Source organism: Pollachius pollachius, assembly GCF_949987615.1.
Source record: "Pollachius pollachius genome assembly, chromosome: 6".
NCBI lineage: Eukaryota > Metazoa > Chordata > Actinopteri > Gadiformes > Gadidae > Pollachius > Pollachius pollachius.
Window position 1 is genome coordinate 26,268,448 of NC_136939.1, and position 15,696 is coordinate 26,284,143.

The following is a 15,696-nucleotide window of genomic DNA, read 5'->3' on the forward strand; positions in this document are numbered from 1 at the left end:
TATGAATGAATAATCGATTATTCGATGTGTGCCGACATTCACAAAGGCAGCCATGGATCGTCGTCAAGAAATCATAGTATCTTAAACACAAAAAAACAACTACCTGCTAAGTAGTTCCAGTCAAATTGTCTGTTCAGCCTTCAAAACGAGAGCTGGTAAATTGTGAAAAATGTATTAAACTGTAATCCGAAAACGCGGTTATATGATATAGACCCTATAGTATCTGTGGTATAAAGGCTGAATCGCGACTGTCTATACTTTCAACATAAAGTGTACATATTTATTAGGGATGCACCGAAATGAAAATTCTTGGCCGAAACCAAAAACAGAAAATGAGGAAACCAAGGCCGAAAACCGAAACACAGAAAGAAATTATTATGCCAATTATTAGTACCATTGCATTTATGCCTCAGCTGTGTACTAACTTCATTAAAATCAAGTCATTGCAATTCAAAGAATAAATCAATTACAAAAGTATGAAAACATTTATTTAGTACTGACATTACAACAATGCACAATATAAAATAAAATACAATTCAAAATAAAATGTTTAACTTGACCCCACTCATGTGCACATCAAATAAATAATAATTAACAGGCCTATAACTGACTGGCCTGCTGAAAGATTGTAAAATTAAATATGTTACAAAAACACAGTGCATTTAAATAAAGTGCATTCTCTGTAGGACTACTACAACAAAGTGCATTCAGACCAAGACTGCAACAACGGTACACAACAAGACTGCAACAACAGTACATATATACATATATATATATATATATATACATATATATATATATATATATATATATATATATATATATATATATATATATATATATATATATATATAGTAACAATATTTTCTCTGTAGGCCTACAACAAAACATCAAAACAAAGATTGCCATAGCCCATATGTTAACCATAGCCCTTTAACAACAACAAATGCACCAAGAATTGCAGATGTGCAAAGTGGAAAACAAATATTTAAACACTAGACACAAGCCCATTCTACTTTCTCAGGTAAAGTGGCAGGTTTTTCTTGATGAAGAGTAGCTTCTCTGCTTTATCACAGTGAAGTATGTTCCTCTTCTCATCGAGAATATGAGCTGCAGCACTGAACAGTCTCTCGCTGTCAGTGCTTGTGCACGGAGCAGACAAGTACCTGTGTGCCATCTTTGCCAGGTGAGGAAAGCAGCCTTTGTTATGTCTCCAGTAGGCAAGAGGGTAATCACTTCTGGGGATGGGGACTTCAGACAGATAACCATCTAACTGTAACTGTGCGGTTGAGCTTGTTCTCTGCCTGACATTTGAGAAAGATAAATAGGGCAAGTGCATAAATAAACAATTTTGTCAAATAAAATAAAAAATATCTATAAAATCATCTGATAGTCACATATAGCAATTCAGAACAGAATAGCCTACCTATTATTTGGTGCACTCTCTTGCACGATGTCATTGAACATATCAGACAGCGAGGGTGCATGCCCCTCATCTGGTGCAGAGAGACGAGTCCTTTTTTCTGCGCTCTGCTCTCCAAGCGGGTTCTCCGCATCCATCGCGGCCTGGATCATTTCTCGTGCGCGCTGCTTTAATCCCACATCCAAGTAATTATCTTTATAACGCGGATCAAGTACAGTCCAGATGAAGTGCAGAGGATCCGAATAGATCTCAGTGAAACGTGTGCTGACAGACTCTAAGAGTGTACTTTTCATTGTTTTCACTCCGTGGTCCGTCTCAAGCTCTTTGCTTAGAAGACGCTTTAGTGCTGCAATTAAAGGAATAACATCTGCTACAGATGCATCAGAGGAGCTGATCTCTTTAGTTAGCTGCTCAAAGGGGCAAGAAGAGAGAGGATTTTCTCTATTAAGACCCACTGGTGTGAAGTGAATGTCGCGGGGAGCTTGTGATCTGCGCTGTATGCAGCCAAGACTCGCTTTTGCGCGAAGAGGCTTTCCAGCATGTAATAAGTGCTGTTCCCCCGTGTACTCACGTCTTGTTGGAACCGTTTTATTGGTGTTCCAAACTGATCTTGCATAGACTGTAAGCGGGAATAGGCCAGCTGAGAATGTTTAAAGTGGCCAACAATTCTTCTGCCTATAGCCAGTACGTCTTTTACGCTGCGTTGAGACAACATTTCCTCGTTCACAGCCAGATATAGTGTGTGGGCCATGCACCGTATTCCTTTCAGCTGGCTTTCTTCTATCGTTTTAGTCATATTTCTTGCATTGTCACTGACTATAGCATGCACTTAAGATGGGTCAATATGCCAGGTATCGAACATATTGGCGAATGCTTCAGAAATGCCTGCTGCTGTATGTGACCCTCTAAACTGTTGTGAATGGAGCAGAATCTTTTGCAGCTTGAAATCTGTGTCGATCCACTGTGCCGTTAGACTGAGCATACTGGTGAAGCTGACGTCTGAGCTCCATATGTCGGTCGTGAAACTGATTACTGTAATATCTGACGCCATAAGCTCATGGACGTGAGATGCAACAACATTAAATAGCTCAGGTTAGGGCTGGGTGATATATCGAATATATGCGATGTATCGCGAGATGTTCTCCAGGCGATGTTCTCCGACGTTTTCAAAAACGTCCACCACAGACGGAGTGGGCGTGCTCGGATTTATTTTTCTTTTCTGTGCCGCATTCTTATCATATTGAGAATGGCAATCAGGATGTTTTGATTTCAAGTGATAAATTAAACCCGACATGGAGAAACTCTTTGTAGATGTACCCCCTCTTGAAATTTCAGCATTACATTTTTTGCAAATCGCTATACGTGGGTCTTTCTCAGAAACATTGAAAAACGTCCACACCGCAGACATATTGGTGCTTATCCAGACAGCGTGTGCTGGCCACACTTTTGTTTGCGTCATCACAAATTTCTGTTTCGGCCGTGTTGTTTCGGTGATAAAAGTATTTTCGAAAATCTTCGGTGGATCCCTAATATTTATAATTCGAAATTCGTCCCAGACTTTATACCACAGATACTCTAGGGGTCTATAGCATATAACCGCGTTGTCTGATTACAGTGTAATTCATTTTTCACAATTTACCAGCTCTCGTTTTGAAGAATAATCACCGCGCCATTTGTTTCAATGGCAATCGCGACGGTCTATACTTTCAACATAAAGTGTACATATTTATAATTCGAAATTCGTCCGAGCGTTTATACCACAGATACTCTAGGGTCTATTGCATATAACCGCATTGTCTGATTACAGTTTAATTCATTTTTCACAATTTACCAGCTCTCGTTTTGAAGAATAATCACCGCGCCATTTGTTTCAATGGCAATCGCGACGGTCTATACTTTCAACATAAAGTGTACATATTTATAATTCGAAATTCGTCCGAGCGTTTATACCACAGATACTCTAGGGTCTATTGCATATAACCGCGTTGTCTGATTACAGTTTAATTCATTTTTCACAATTTACCAGCTCTCGTTTTGAAGAATAATCACCGCGCCATTCGTTTCAATGGGAATCGCGACGGTCTATACTTTCGACATAAAGTGTACATATTTATAATTAGAAATTTGTCGCATACCACAGATACTATAGGGTCTATAGCATATACCCATATTTCCTGATTACAGTTTAATGTAACAGTAAGCTGACAACATCGCTAATTAACACCGCAACTGCAAATTAACCACACAGAGATAACCATGGCAACCGGTCAAACAAATTTCTTTTTGGGATCATTCTGCGTGCGCATCCGCCGTGTTGATAGACAAATAACCCCCCTATAAATGAATGGTCTTTTATAGGATGAATTTTCTATGGCAATTGACCATGGTACAAGTGGGATAATGTCCTTGGACACCTGTCCAACATTAGTTCCGTCCGTTAATTGTTGTTTATTTGAATGGGAAAAAATGTTAACGGTCCAAATGTTAAAAATCGAATATTCTGACCCATCCCTAGTAAATAGTATAATATAAGTATAAAACGTTAAATACAATATATATATGTATGTACAGTGGGGCAAAAAAGTATTTAGTCAGCCACCAATTGTGCAAGTTCTCCCACTTAAAAAGATGAGAGAGGCCTGTAATTTTCATCATAGGTATACCTCAGCTATGAGAGACAAAATGAAAAAAATAAAATCTAGAAAATCACATTGTCTGATTTTTAAAGAATTTATTTGCAAATTATGGTGGAAAATAAGTATTTGGTCAATAATAAAAAGGTCATCTCAATACTTTGTTACATGCCCTTTGTTGGCAATGACAGAGGTCAAACGTTTTCTGTAAGTCTTTGCAAGGTTTTCACACACTGCTGCTGGTATTTTGGCACATTCCTCCATGCAGATCTCCCCTAGAGAAGTGATGTTTTTGGGCCTTCGCTGGGCAACACAGACTTTCAACTCCCTCCAAAGATTTTCTATGGGGTTGAGATCTGGAGACTGGCTAGGCCACTCCAGGACCTTGAAATGCTTCTTACGAAGCCACTCCTTCGTTGCCCGGGCGGTGTGTTTGGGGTCATTGTCATGCTGAAAGACCCAGCCACGTTTCGTCTTCAGTGCCCTTGCTGATGGAAGGAGGTTTTCACTCAAAATCTCACGATACATGGCCCCATTCATTCTTTCCGTCACACGGATCAGACGTCCCGGTCCCTTGGCAGAAAAACAGCCCCAAAGCATGATGTTTCCACCCCCATGCTTCACTGTAGGTATGGTGTTCTTTGGATGCAACTCAGCATTCTTTCTCCTCCAAACACGACGAGTTGAGTTTTTACCAAAAAGTTCTATTTTGGTTTCATCTGACCATATGACATTCTCCCAATCCTGTTCTGGATCATGCAAATGCTCTCTAGCAAACTTCAAACGGGCCCGGACATGCACTGGCTTTAGCAGGGGGACACGTCTGGCACTGGAGGATTTGAGTCCCTGGCGGCGTAGTGTGTTAGTGATGGTAGCCTTTGTTACTTTGGTCCCAGCTCTCTGGAGGTCATTCACTAGGTCCCCCCGTGTGGTTCTGGGATTTTTGTTCACCGTTCTTGTGATCATTTTGACCCCACAGGGTGAGATCTTGCGTGGAGCCCCAGATCGAGGGAGATTATCAGTGGTCTTGTATGTATTCCATTTCCTAATAATTGCTCCCGCGGTTGATTTCTTCACACCAAGCTGCTTACCTATTGCAGATTCAGACTTCCCAGCCTGGTGCCGGTCTACAATTGTGTTTCTGGTGTCCTTTGACAGCTCTTTGGTCTTGGCCATAGTGGAGTTTGGAGTGTGACTGTTTGAGGTTGTGGACAGGTGTCTTTTATACTGATAAGGAGTTCAAACAGGTGCCATTAATACAGGAAACAAGTGGAGGACAGAGGAGCCTCTTAAAGAAGAAGTTACAGGTCTGTGACAGCCAGAAATCTTGCTGTTTTGTAGGTGACCAAATAATTATTTTCCACCATAATTTGCAAATAAATTCTTAAAAAATCAGACAATGTGATTTGCTGGATTTTATTTTTTCATTTTGTCTCTCATAGCTGAGGTTTACCTATGATGAAAATTACAGGCCTCTCTCGTCTTTTTAAGTGGGAGAACTTGCACAATTGGTGGCTGACTAAATACTTTTTTGCCCCACTGTATATCAGATATTATACTACTCTCTATTTTCGCGATTAGTTGGACTTCTGACTCTATACTGCCGCTTCGATTTCCATTGGTATTGCTCCGTTTCTCCCGGAGCACTCCGGATTCGCAAGCTCAGAGGAGACGGACCCACTGACGGACGAAACGACCTCCGGGACCGGATGTAAGGGTTCCTATCCGTATTTACCGTAGGGTAAATACCGATCTCCTCCTTGCTCCTCCTAGAGTGTTGAGGTGTCCCTGGGCGAAACGCCTCACCCTGACTGTTCCTGACGAGCTGGCTGCTTAGGGGTCGACTTGGCCGATCGCTGGCAGAAAACGTGCCATTGTGGCTTTGCTTCGTTCAAAACGTATTTGTTTCTTTGGTCTCACCCGCGGTATAGGTCAGTAGGTCAAGATCATCCCACATATATTTATTTCAGCATAGACACCCTGCGAAAAACACACCAAGGGTCATGCAAGAGAGAGACTTTCTGAAACCCCACTCTTGGTACCTGGGATGTCAGAGGCCGTTTCAGTACGCAGAGGAACACAGACGTAACGCGCACCCACGCCCGAGTTACACAAGCCTCACATGTTCCGCGCTGAAATTCATACCAGCCTCGTGAACCTCCAGGGACACACGGGCTAGGGGCTGAAATATCACACGAGAGAGAGTGAGAGAGAGAGAGATCAACTCGCCTGTCTCCTTGCGGTTGCCAGGACAACACCCCCCTCCCCGCCCCCCTCAGGAAAACAAAAGGCTCTTTTTCGGCTGAAGACTTGCATTCAGGAGAACGAGGTTGCACCATCTCTGTCTCTTGACTGATGACATCACACCCCATCACGTTGACACAACCCCCCTCCCCCACCCACCCCATGAAGTGAGTGACGTGAAGTGAGTGACATCAATGACTGCGGGCTCGCGGTTGAATGTTACCCAATAAAAGCTCTGCTTTTCTTTTATAATAGATACCAACGACTCACCACAGTAAAAGGATTACTTCTGGTTGGTTGTTACACAATAAAAGCGCTGCTTTGCTTTGCACAAAAATACCTTCAGAAATAGGGTTGTCACGATACCAGAATTTCAGTAGTCAATACAATACCTGTGAATTTCCACGATTTTCGATACTAATTCGATACCACAATTGTTTTTTTTTAAAACAACAGGACACATGTACCTTTTAAATTCACTGATTTATTGAAACTGCTTCAAATTGTCAAGTATTTAACACCACTGTGCTTCAACATCTTTTTGCACAGAATTTAAATTGCAGTACCAGCTGCCAACAGGTAACTATACATTCAAAAAAGAAAAACAGCGGCCTATAGCCATCCAGTATAAAAACGAACAATACTGTGCTTATAAATATGGTCATAAATTACAACAATAGTCAACTATTTGACATTCAAAATAGAACAGCAGTGGCGTGGAGCCTTCAAGTAAATAAAACAAACAATATTGTTCTTCTTATAAATATGCAAATAAATAACAAAACAACAGTGGTGTGGAGCCTGATCTCACATAACTAAAACCTCTAATACCAGGTTCCAACAGGCATAACTTAAGGATTTTTGAACTTCTTTGTCAGTTCCAGGTTTTTTGAAAGGAACACCAACATGTCAATGTTTTCTTGGGTCAGTCTTGACCGTCTTGGACTGACAATCAAGCCAGAAGTACTGAAAACTCTCTCAGAAGCACAACTTGATGCAGCAATGCACAGATACTTTCTTGCAAAATCAGAGAGCTGAGTGTGTGACTTTCTTCCTGGCTCACCCTGGTACTGTAAAGGAAAAAAACAAACTTTTAGTTTAAATAACATAAGGTAAGAGACTGTCAGACAGTATCTCATCATGTCACCTTACGCGTAATGACGCAGACCGTATCGTTGCAATTCGTTAAACATCTACATGAGGGAGCGACTGAGCGAGAGAGTAGAAGCCAGCGCGGCTGTGCCCCAGCTGACTCTCATGCCCAAATGACGGAACGGAACATAGGCATATTCGGGTTAACGTATAACGTGACACAACAGTGATAGTAAACGGAAACTCACTCACCTTGAATTCTCTAAACAAGTCAGGGTGCCTGTCTTGAGGTGTTTGGCCCGGTTTGACGTGCTTCCTCCTTTCGTTTGAAAACTTCTGAGGCACTGTTTGCATGTCGGCTTGTTTGAGTCTAGAATTGGTCCGGATTCATCTGCCTCGAATGCAAAATAGTTACACACGCGACTCTTAGAACCTGTCTTGTCGACGAGCCGATGTGTGTCTCCTGCTGAAGCCATTTTTTCCGAAGACGGCAGGTTTTCTTCTTCAGCGCCGCTGACTGCTCTGTGCTGTTCACACGCGTATACTGCCCCCGTCAGTTCCGCCAAGAATCGACATGGCTCGCCGAGTGAAAAGTTGTATATTTGGTTCTGACGCTACCAGAAAAAAGCATGTATCGAATTATTTTTTTCGTGTCGGCATCGAATTGGTACCGAAGTATCGGTTCTTGTGACAACCCTATTCAGAAATAATAAATATCATCTACTTGCAACAACTCGCTTTTATTGTGTTATTTTCTTGAGGTCGACTGTTGCACAATACAAACTCTGCTTTGTTACAAAATAAATGCGGAGCACAAAACATCAGAAATAATAAATATCATCTAATCTAATAAAATCTTCTTCGTGGAGAGAGAGAGCATGCGAGAGGGAGAGAGAGTGAGACCCTCAGAGAGAGACCATCACAGAGGGAGAGAGTGAGACCATCAGAGAGAGACAATCACAGAGGGAGAGAGAGAGAGACCATCAGAGTGGGCGAGAGGGACCATCACAGAGGGAGGGTGACAATCAGAGAGAAAGTGAGAGAGACCCTCACCTGTCAATCATCCCTCTCTTCTCCCTCGACCAATCAGCACAGGCACGTTCGGCGTGTCTTCCTGGGGGAGGGGCCTACCTTGCCCTGTCACATGTCACTCATCACTCTCGTCCCTCGACCAATCAGGCACGGGGACGTTCGGGCGGGTCTTCCTGGTCCAGGACCGGCGGGGTGGGGCCTACCTGGCCCTGAAGCAGATGAGGATCCCCGACGTGATCCGGCTCAAGCAGGAGCAGCACGTCCACAACGAGAAGGAGGTGCTGAGCGAGGTCAACCACCCCTTCCTCATACGCCTGTGAGTGGACCCCCAACCTGTTACTGTGTGTGTTTGTGTGTGTGTCTGTGTGTGTGTGTATGTGTGAAGGAGGTGCTGAGCGAGGTCAACCACCCCTTCCTCATACGCCTGTGATTGGACCCCCATACTGTAACTGTGTGTTTGTGTGTGTAAGGGTAACTATATGTGTCTGTGTGTGTGTGTGTGTGAGGGTAACAGTGTTTGTGTGTTTCAAGGTAACTGTGTGTGAGGTTAACTGTGTGTTTGTGTGTGTGTTTAACGTGTGTATGTGTTTTTGTTTACGTGCGTGTGCGATTGTGTTAGCCGGTGTCGGTCTGTCTGGATGGGTTTATCTGTGTGTGTGTGTATGTGTGTTGGTGTTTGTCTGTTTGTGTGTGTGCGCGCAAGCTGAGCTATTCAGCCTTATTTCATGCACCATTTCCTCATTTATTTCATAAATCTTTCTATCACATGTTCAGTACCGACAGCACCACTTAAAAATCCTGTGCAACGTTACCCCAACCACAGTCCAAAAAACTCAGAGAAAGCCATTACAGTACACCTAGCATTGCTTCTCCAATCCCCCTCAACAAAGCGACTCTCTCCCTCCTCTGCACTGCTTCCAAAGTGTATTAATACTACCAGACCGGGCTTCACAGTAAGAGCGCATTCACGTCGTGGTTATTTTGGGGGGGTGTCTGCAGGGCTGGCCATAGCAGAGCCAAGACCTCTGCGGAAATGTCTTGAGTGCTCGACTGATCGCTCGCTATCAAGTTTCACATCAATGGTCCATCTCAGCTACTCGCCCCGTGACGCGAGATGATTAGATTCCTGGAGTCCCCCCTCCTCCATTGTGCATGCATGTGTTTGTGAATATGTGCGTGAATGTGTGTATATATATGGGTATAAAATTTCTGTAAACTACCTGTTAAATGCCAGTAAAATATTAAGATACCACTAAAATGCCACTAAAATGCCAGTAAGATACCGGTGAAAGGCCATTCAACTGCCCTTCAAATGCTGGTAAAATGCCAGTAAGATACCAGTAAAAAGCCAGTAAAATGGCAGTAAAATGCCATCAAACGCCATCAAACCGGTTCCCCTCCTCAAACCTATTCTAAGCGCCCCTCCCCTCCAGTCTGCTGCTGTCCGGGTGTCCCGACGCAAACAGAGCAGAACCAGACCCTCAGCACACAGGTCTACAGGCCCCGGGCTAAGACACCACGCAACAGGGAGTAAATATCTGAAGAGGGGCCTCGTGTGTGTGTCTGTGTGTCTTTGTGAAATGTAGCCAGCTGATGTTTTTTGTCTTTTTTGTGGTTTATGCTAACTGTATTTCTTTTTTGTTTTGTTTCCTTCCCTACCTCTATCTTTACTCTACTGTACTCCCCCCTCTCTCCCTCTCCTCCACCCTCTCATTCACCTCCTCCACCCTCTCATTCACCTCCTCCATCTCTTCCACCTCTCCCTCTACCTCTCATCCACCTGCCCAACACCTCCATCCCTCTCTGCTCCACCCTCTCCCTCTACCTCTCCTCCCCACCCCCAGGTTCTGGACGCACCACGACGACCTCTTCCTCTACATGCTGATGGACTACGTGGCGGGCGGGGAGCTCTTCAGCTACCTGCGCTCACGGGGTCGCTTCGGGAACGCCGCCGGCCTCTTCTACGGCGCCGAGCTGGTTGTCGCCATCGAGTACCTCCACGCCCGCGAGATCGTGTACCGCGACCTGAAGCCAGAGAACATCCTTCTGGACGGCGAGGGACACATACGGCTGACGGACTTCGGCTTCGCCAAGAAGCTCTCCGATAGGTGGGTTTGGGCGTTCAAGCTGAAGTTTGTGTACGTTTGCACTTACGTTAGGTACATGCGTTAGGCTCTCGGATAGGTGGGTTCGGGCTTTCCGACTTAAGTTTCGAACGTACGTTTTGATGTACGGTCGAAGTTATCTCAAACGTACTTATGTTTGTACGTTTGAATGTACGTAAAAAGTATGTTTGTACGTTTCTTCTTACAAGAAACTCTCTGATAGGGGGGTCTGGGCGCTCAAAGGTGGGTTTGTTGTACTTACGTTAGGTACGTACGTTAGGCTCACTGATAGGTGGGTTTGGGCGTTCAAACTGAAGTTTGTGTACGTTTGTACTTACGTTAGGTACTTACTAGGGCTGTAACGATACACCAACTCACGATTCGGTTTGTATCACGATTTTTGAGCAACGATTCGATTCATCCCACGATTTTTTTAAATTTAAAAAGCATTTTATTTAAACAACACTTATATAACAATTAACTTAATGTAACATTTAATAACAAATAATTTGGAACACTGAGCAGATTTGAACAGAAAGAATACTATTAAAGTAGGCCTATAGCAAAATGAATAAATAAATAACCAAAGATTGCAGTTGGAGGATGCTTGCAGGTAGGCAAAAACCCTCCTCTAGTTTTGTGGTTTAGGCTTACGCATTTGAAAATATTGTCAAATAAATAATAGTAATTTGAATAGTTTGGTACCACTAACCAGCTTTCCCGCTAGAAAAAATGGTGCCGGTCAAAGTGACCTGCATAGGTTTCGTTTTCGGTCAAATATCCTATTATCACTTCTCATTAGGCTATGTAGCTTAAATAATGACATAATCAGGCCATATAGAATGCAACATGTTTAATAGCCTAACTTTCAAATAGATGGGAAAAAACATGAACGTCTGATTCGCAATAACGAGGCATAGTGTTACGAGTAGCGTACGTATGTGCGCGAGAATGGCAGCGTGTGTGTGTGTGTGTGACGTTAGCGAGTGACAGACGAGCGAGGAGAGTGAGCGGTAGCATGTGTGTGTGTCAGTCTAGTGAAGAAACGAACGAGTCCGGTTGTGTATAAGAATAAAGTAACCAGCCTGTCAATAATCGGTGGCAGCTTCATTCCGACGTATAAGCAGACCAACTGCCGGTCAAGCACACAAAACACTAGAGACAGGGCTCACACAGGCTATTTTTTCACGCTTGGCCCACTCTGGATAAATGTCATTCATATCGCATATGAGGACTTCGCAGGCTGTGGAGAAATGTAATCTTCCGTAGCCACGGAGCGCTGTCATCACAGCAAGGGCGTCTCGTCGCAGACTATTATTTAAACAGATTATTAGCTGATTTAAATTGGACAATTTGACTGGAGAGATACAATTTTGCCTGACATTTGATTTTTCTATTACCGGACAACGGAAACTCTGGCACTAACAGCTCATATCACGTGGCTGGATCTTGACTGGAAGTTTAATGGGAGTTAGAAAGGGCGTGTCGCGCTACTGCCTTCTCACACCGCGAGACAGGTTCGTGGCTGTGAGTGTCGCGATTTCAGTTTCGATACGCATATCGTTACAGCCCTAGTACTTACGTTAGGTACGTATGTTAGGTACGTACGTTAGCCTCCCCGATAGGTGGGTTTGGCGTTGGGTTTGTATGTTTTCTACGTACTTTTGAACAAACTCTCGAACACACGTTCAAACGTTTGTGTAGGTTTGTCGGTGTGACGTCTACTGACAAGTATAAGCAAGATGGAGGGTTTGAGGGCTCTGTCTCTGTCTGTTACCCGTCTGTCTCCCTCCACTCTCTCTCTCTCTCTCTCCCACTCTCTGTCTCTCCCTCTGTCCCGTGTGTACACAGCCGCCCTGCATAAATACACGAGATAGAGAGAGAGAGAGAGAGAGAGAGAGAACGGGAAACGTTTGAACAGCCCTCTTGTTGTGTTTTTAAAGTGCTCTCGCCGCAAAAACACCACAAACACACACACACACACACACACACACACACACACACACACACACACACACACACACACACACACACAGTCTCTTGCAGACTCTCAGTGTGTTTTCAAAGAGATGTTGCCGAAACAACAACAAGACGATCACAGGAGACAGAGTCGGAGTGCGGTGGTGTGCGTCGCGGAAGTCCTCTCTCTCTCTCTCTCTCTCTCTCTCTCTCTTTCTCTCTCTCTCTCTGTCTCGCTCTCTCCCTCTCTTTTTCTCTCTCTCTCTGTCTCTCTGTCTCTCTCCCTCTCTCTCTCTGTGCTGGGAGGCACGAGGGCTTTAGACCGAGAGTACACCGGGTTTCTGATATCTCTAGTCGAAGACAGGCAGGTGGATACAAATAAACATACAAACCTGTCCATAGGGATGTGTGTCTGTGTGAGAGAGAAATTGTTTTGTGATAGTGTGTGTTTGTGAAAGAGTATGTGTGTATTTGTCTGTGCGTGTGTTTGTGTTTCTGCACGTGTGTTCGTCAGAACCTGAACCACTAGAACTGTCCGGGGAGGAGGCGGGGTGGGGGCTTGTGTGTGAGAGTGTGTGAGAGAGTGTGTGTTTCTGAGAAAGTGTGTGTGTGTTTGCGGGTTTGTGAAAGTGTGTTTCTGTGTGTGTTTTCTTCTGTGTGTGTGTGTGTGTGTGTGTTTGTTCGTCTGTGTACTTGTGTGTGTGTGTCGTACCTCAACATCAAAAGCCCTCTGGTCTCCGGTCTCGCCGGGAGAGAGCGTGCGTTACTATGACGATGATGATGATGTTGATGATGATGATGATGAAACAATACTGCAAGAAAAACTAAAACGTGTGACGGAGAAACGCCTGTCAGAACTGTCTCTCTCTCGTCGGACCTGAGACCAAGAGAGGAGTCCTTACGCAAACGCGGCCGTCAAGAGCTCCACTCGTGGTTTCATCACCCCGTCTCCCCCTCTCTCTCCCCCCTCCTCCCCCCCTCACCTCTACGTTTTGGGGGGGGGGGGGCGTGTCGGCGTCGGCATGGCGATGACCTCTGATGACATGGTCACATCCCCCACTCTCTCTCTCTCCCTGTCTCTCTCTCTCTACCTCTCTCTCTCTCTCTCTCTCTCTCTCTCTCTCTACCCCTCTTTCTCTACCCCTCTTTCTCTCTCCCTATCACCCTCCACCTCTCTACGTCAGTTTTGGGTGGGGGGTGTGAGTGGCTCTGTCGCTGTGTTCCATAAACAAACGTGTGGCCGGGAGACGTTGGCAGAAGGGACGGAGTCTCATCACCCCTTACCCCCAACACTTCCTCCCCCCGTTCTGCTCAGATGGAGAGGAGGGGGAGGAAGGGTAGTGAAATATATCTCTCTATCCCTCTCCAATGCTGTCTGCAAGAGTGAAACAGATTGGGGTCAAAATTCATGTGTGTGTGTGTGTGTGTGTGTGTGTGTGTGTGTGTGTGTAGTTGCTCTGTGAGAGTGTGTGTGTATGTTCGTCTGTTTGTGTGTGAGTGTTCTTTTTCTTCTGTGTGTATGCGTGTATGTGTGTGTCTCTCTCTACTGTGTGCGTTTGTGTCCATGCATATGTCCATGTGCGTGTCTGTGTGTGTGTGTGTGTGCGTGTGTGTGTGTGTGAGTGTGTGTGTCTCTACTGTGTGTTTGTGTGTGTGTGTGTATCTACTTTCGGTGTGTTTGTGTTTGTGTGTGTGTTTGTGTGTGTGTGTGTGTCTATCTCTACCGTGTGTGTGCGTGTGTGTGTGTGTGTGTGTCTACTATGTGTGTGTGTGTGTGTTAGGGGTGTGCACGGGTACACGTGTAAACGTGTAACCGGTTAGTAAATCATAACCGTTTAGGAAAAATCAGTAAACGAAAACCGTAAAAAAATAATAATCACCGCGCTATTGTTTCAATGGGTATCACGACGGTCCATACTTTCAACATAAAGTTTTCATATTTATAATTTGAAATTCGTCCCAGCCTTTTTACCCCAGATACTATAGGGTCTATGGGCCGCGTTTTCTGATTACAGTTTAATGTAACAGTAAGCTGACAACATCCTAATTAACACCGCAACTGCAAATTAACCACACGGAGATAACCATGGCAACCGGTCAAACAAATTTTCTTTTTGCGATCATTCTGCTCGCGCATCCGCCGTGTTGATAAACAAATAATCCCCCTATAGCGCGACTGCGGTCCACATTAAAAATTCATTAATTAATAAAAAAACGGTTAACCGTATAACCGAGAAAAAAATGGGGTCATGTAACCGTTTATAATTTTTTGTAATCGTTCACACCCCTAGTGTGTGTGTGTGTCTCTACTGTGCGTGTGTGTGTGCTTGTGTGTGTGTGTGTGTGTCTCTCTACTGTGTGTGTGTGTGTGTGTGTGTGTGTGTGTGTGTGTGTCTCTCTTGTGTGTGTGTGTGTGTGTGTGTGTGTGTGTGTGTGTGTGTGTGTGTGTGTGTGTGTGTGACCCACTTGCATAAATAGCGGGCAGGGCCCGGCCTGGCCTTCTGTGTGAGGAGAGGAAAAAGAAAACATGGCCGCTCGGGTGTCCCATGATGAAACAGTGCCCCCTGGTGGGACCTTCGTGTGTGTGTGTGCTTCTAGCCCTGCAGCTACCTGACGCTCCGCTTGTTCCTAACTAGCCTAACTAGCTATTAGCATCGCTGCTAGCCGCACAAACATTCATACTCACACCCAAAAAAATGAACCCACATGCTTGCAGACACATGCACACACACACACACACTCACACACACATTCAAACACACAAACACATGCTTAAAACACACACAGACAACATATACACACCCGTATTCACACGAACACACACACATAAACATTCACACAGCATAACACAAAGCCACAAACACACACACACACAAACTTATTCATACTAACACACAAACCTACAGACAACGTAATGCATAGATGGACACACACACACTTCTAAACAGAAGCACACTCACACACACCTCCCTCCTCCATGGTTGGAGATCACAAGAGAGGCACGGCCAACTGCGGACGGGCGCTCACTGAGTCATTTCCATTTTTAGACGAGGATGAAAAAAACAACCCACTGTTGCCACGGCGACCGGACGAGAGAGAGAGAGAGAGAGGTCATTACTCATGCGGTGTCGGTGACAGGCACTGCAGTGGGCCCTCGTCTTCATCAGAGGACGAGTGGTCCCCGTGTCAAGTGACACCAGTCAGGTGC

The 15,696-nt window shown here is 44.7% G+C and overlaps 1 protein-coding gene across 1 annotated transcript in view; it reads left to right on the forward strand.

Moving 5' to 3' along the window:
• Positions 1-15,696, forward strand: part of prkx (protein kinase X-linked) — a 43,588-nt gene that overhangs the window by 6,336 nt on the left and 21,556 nt on the right. The window contains exons 2-3 of the mRNA XM_079738881.1: positions 8,572-8,740; positions 10,269-10,532. Coding sequence (XP_079595007.1) covers positions 8,572-8,740; positions 10,269-10,532 — 433 coding nt within the window. The remainder of the gene's footprint in view (positions 1-8,571; positions 8,741-10,268; positions 10,533-15,696) is intronic.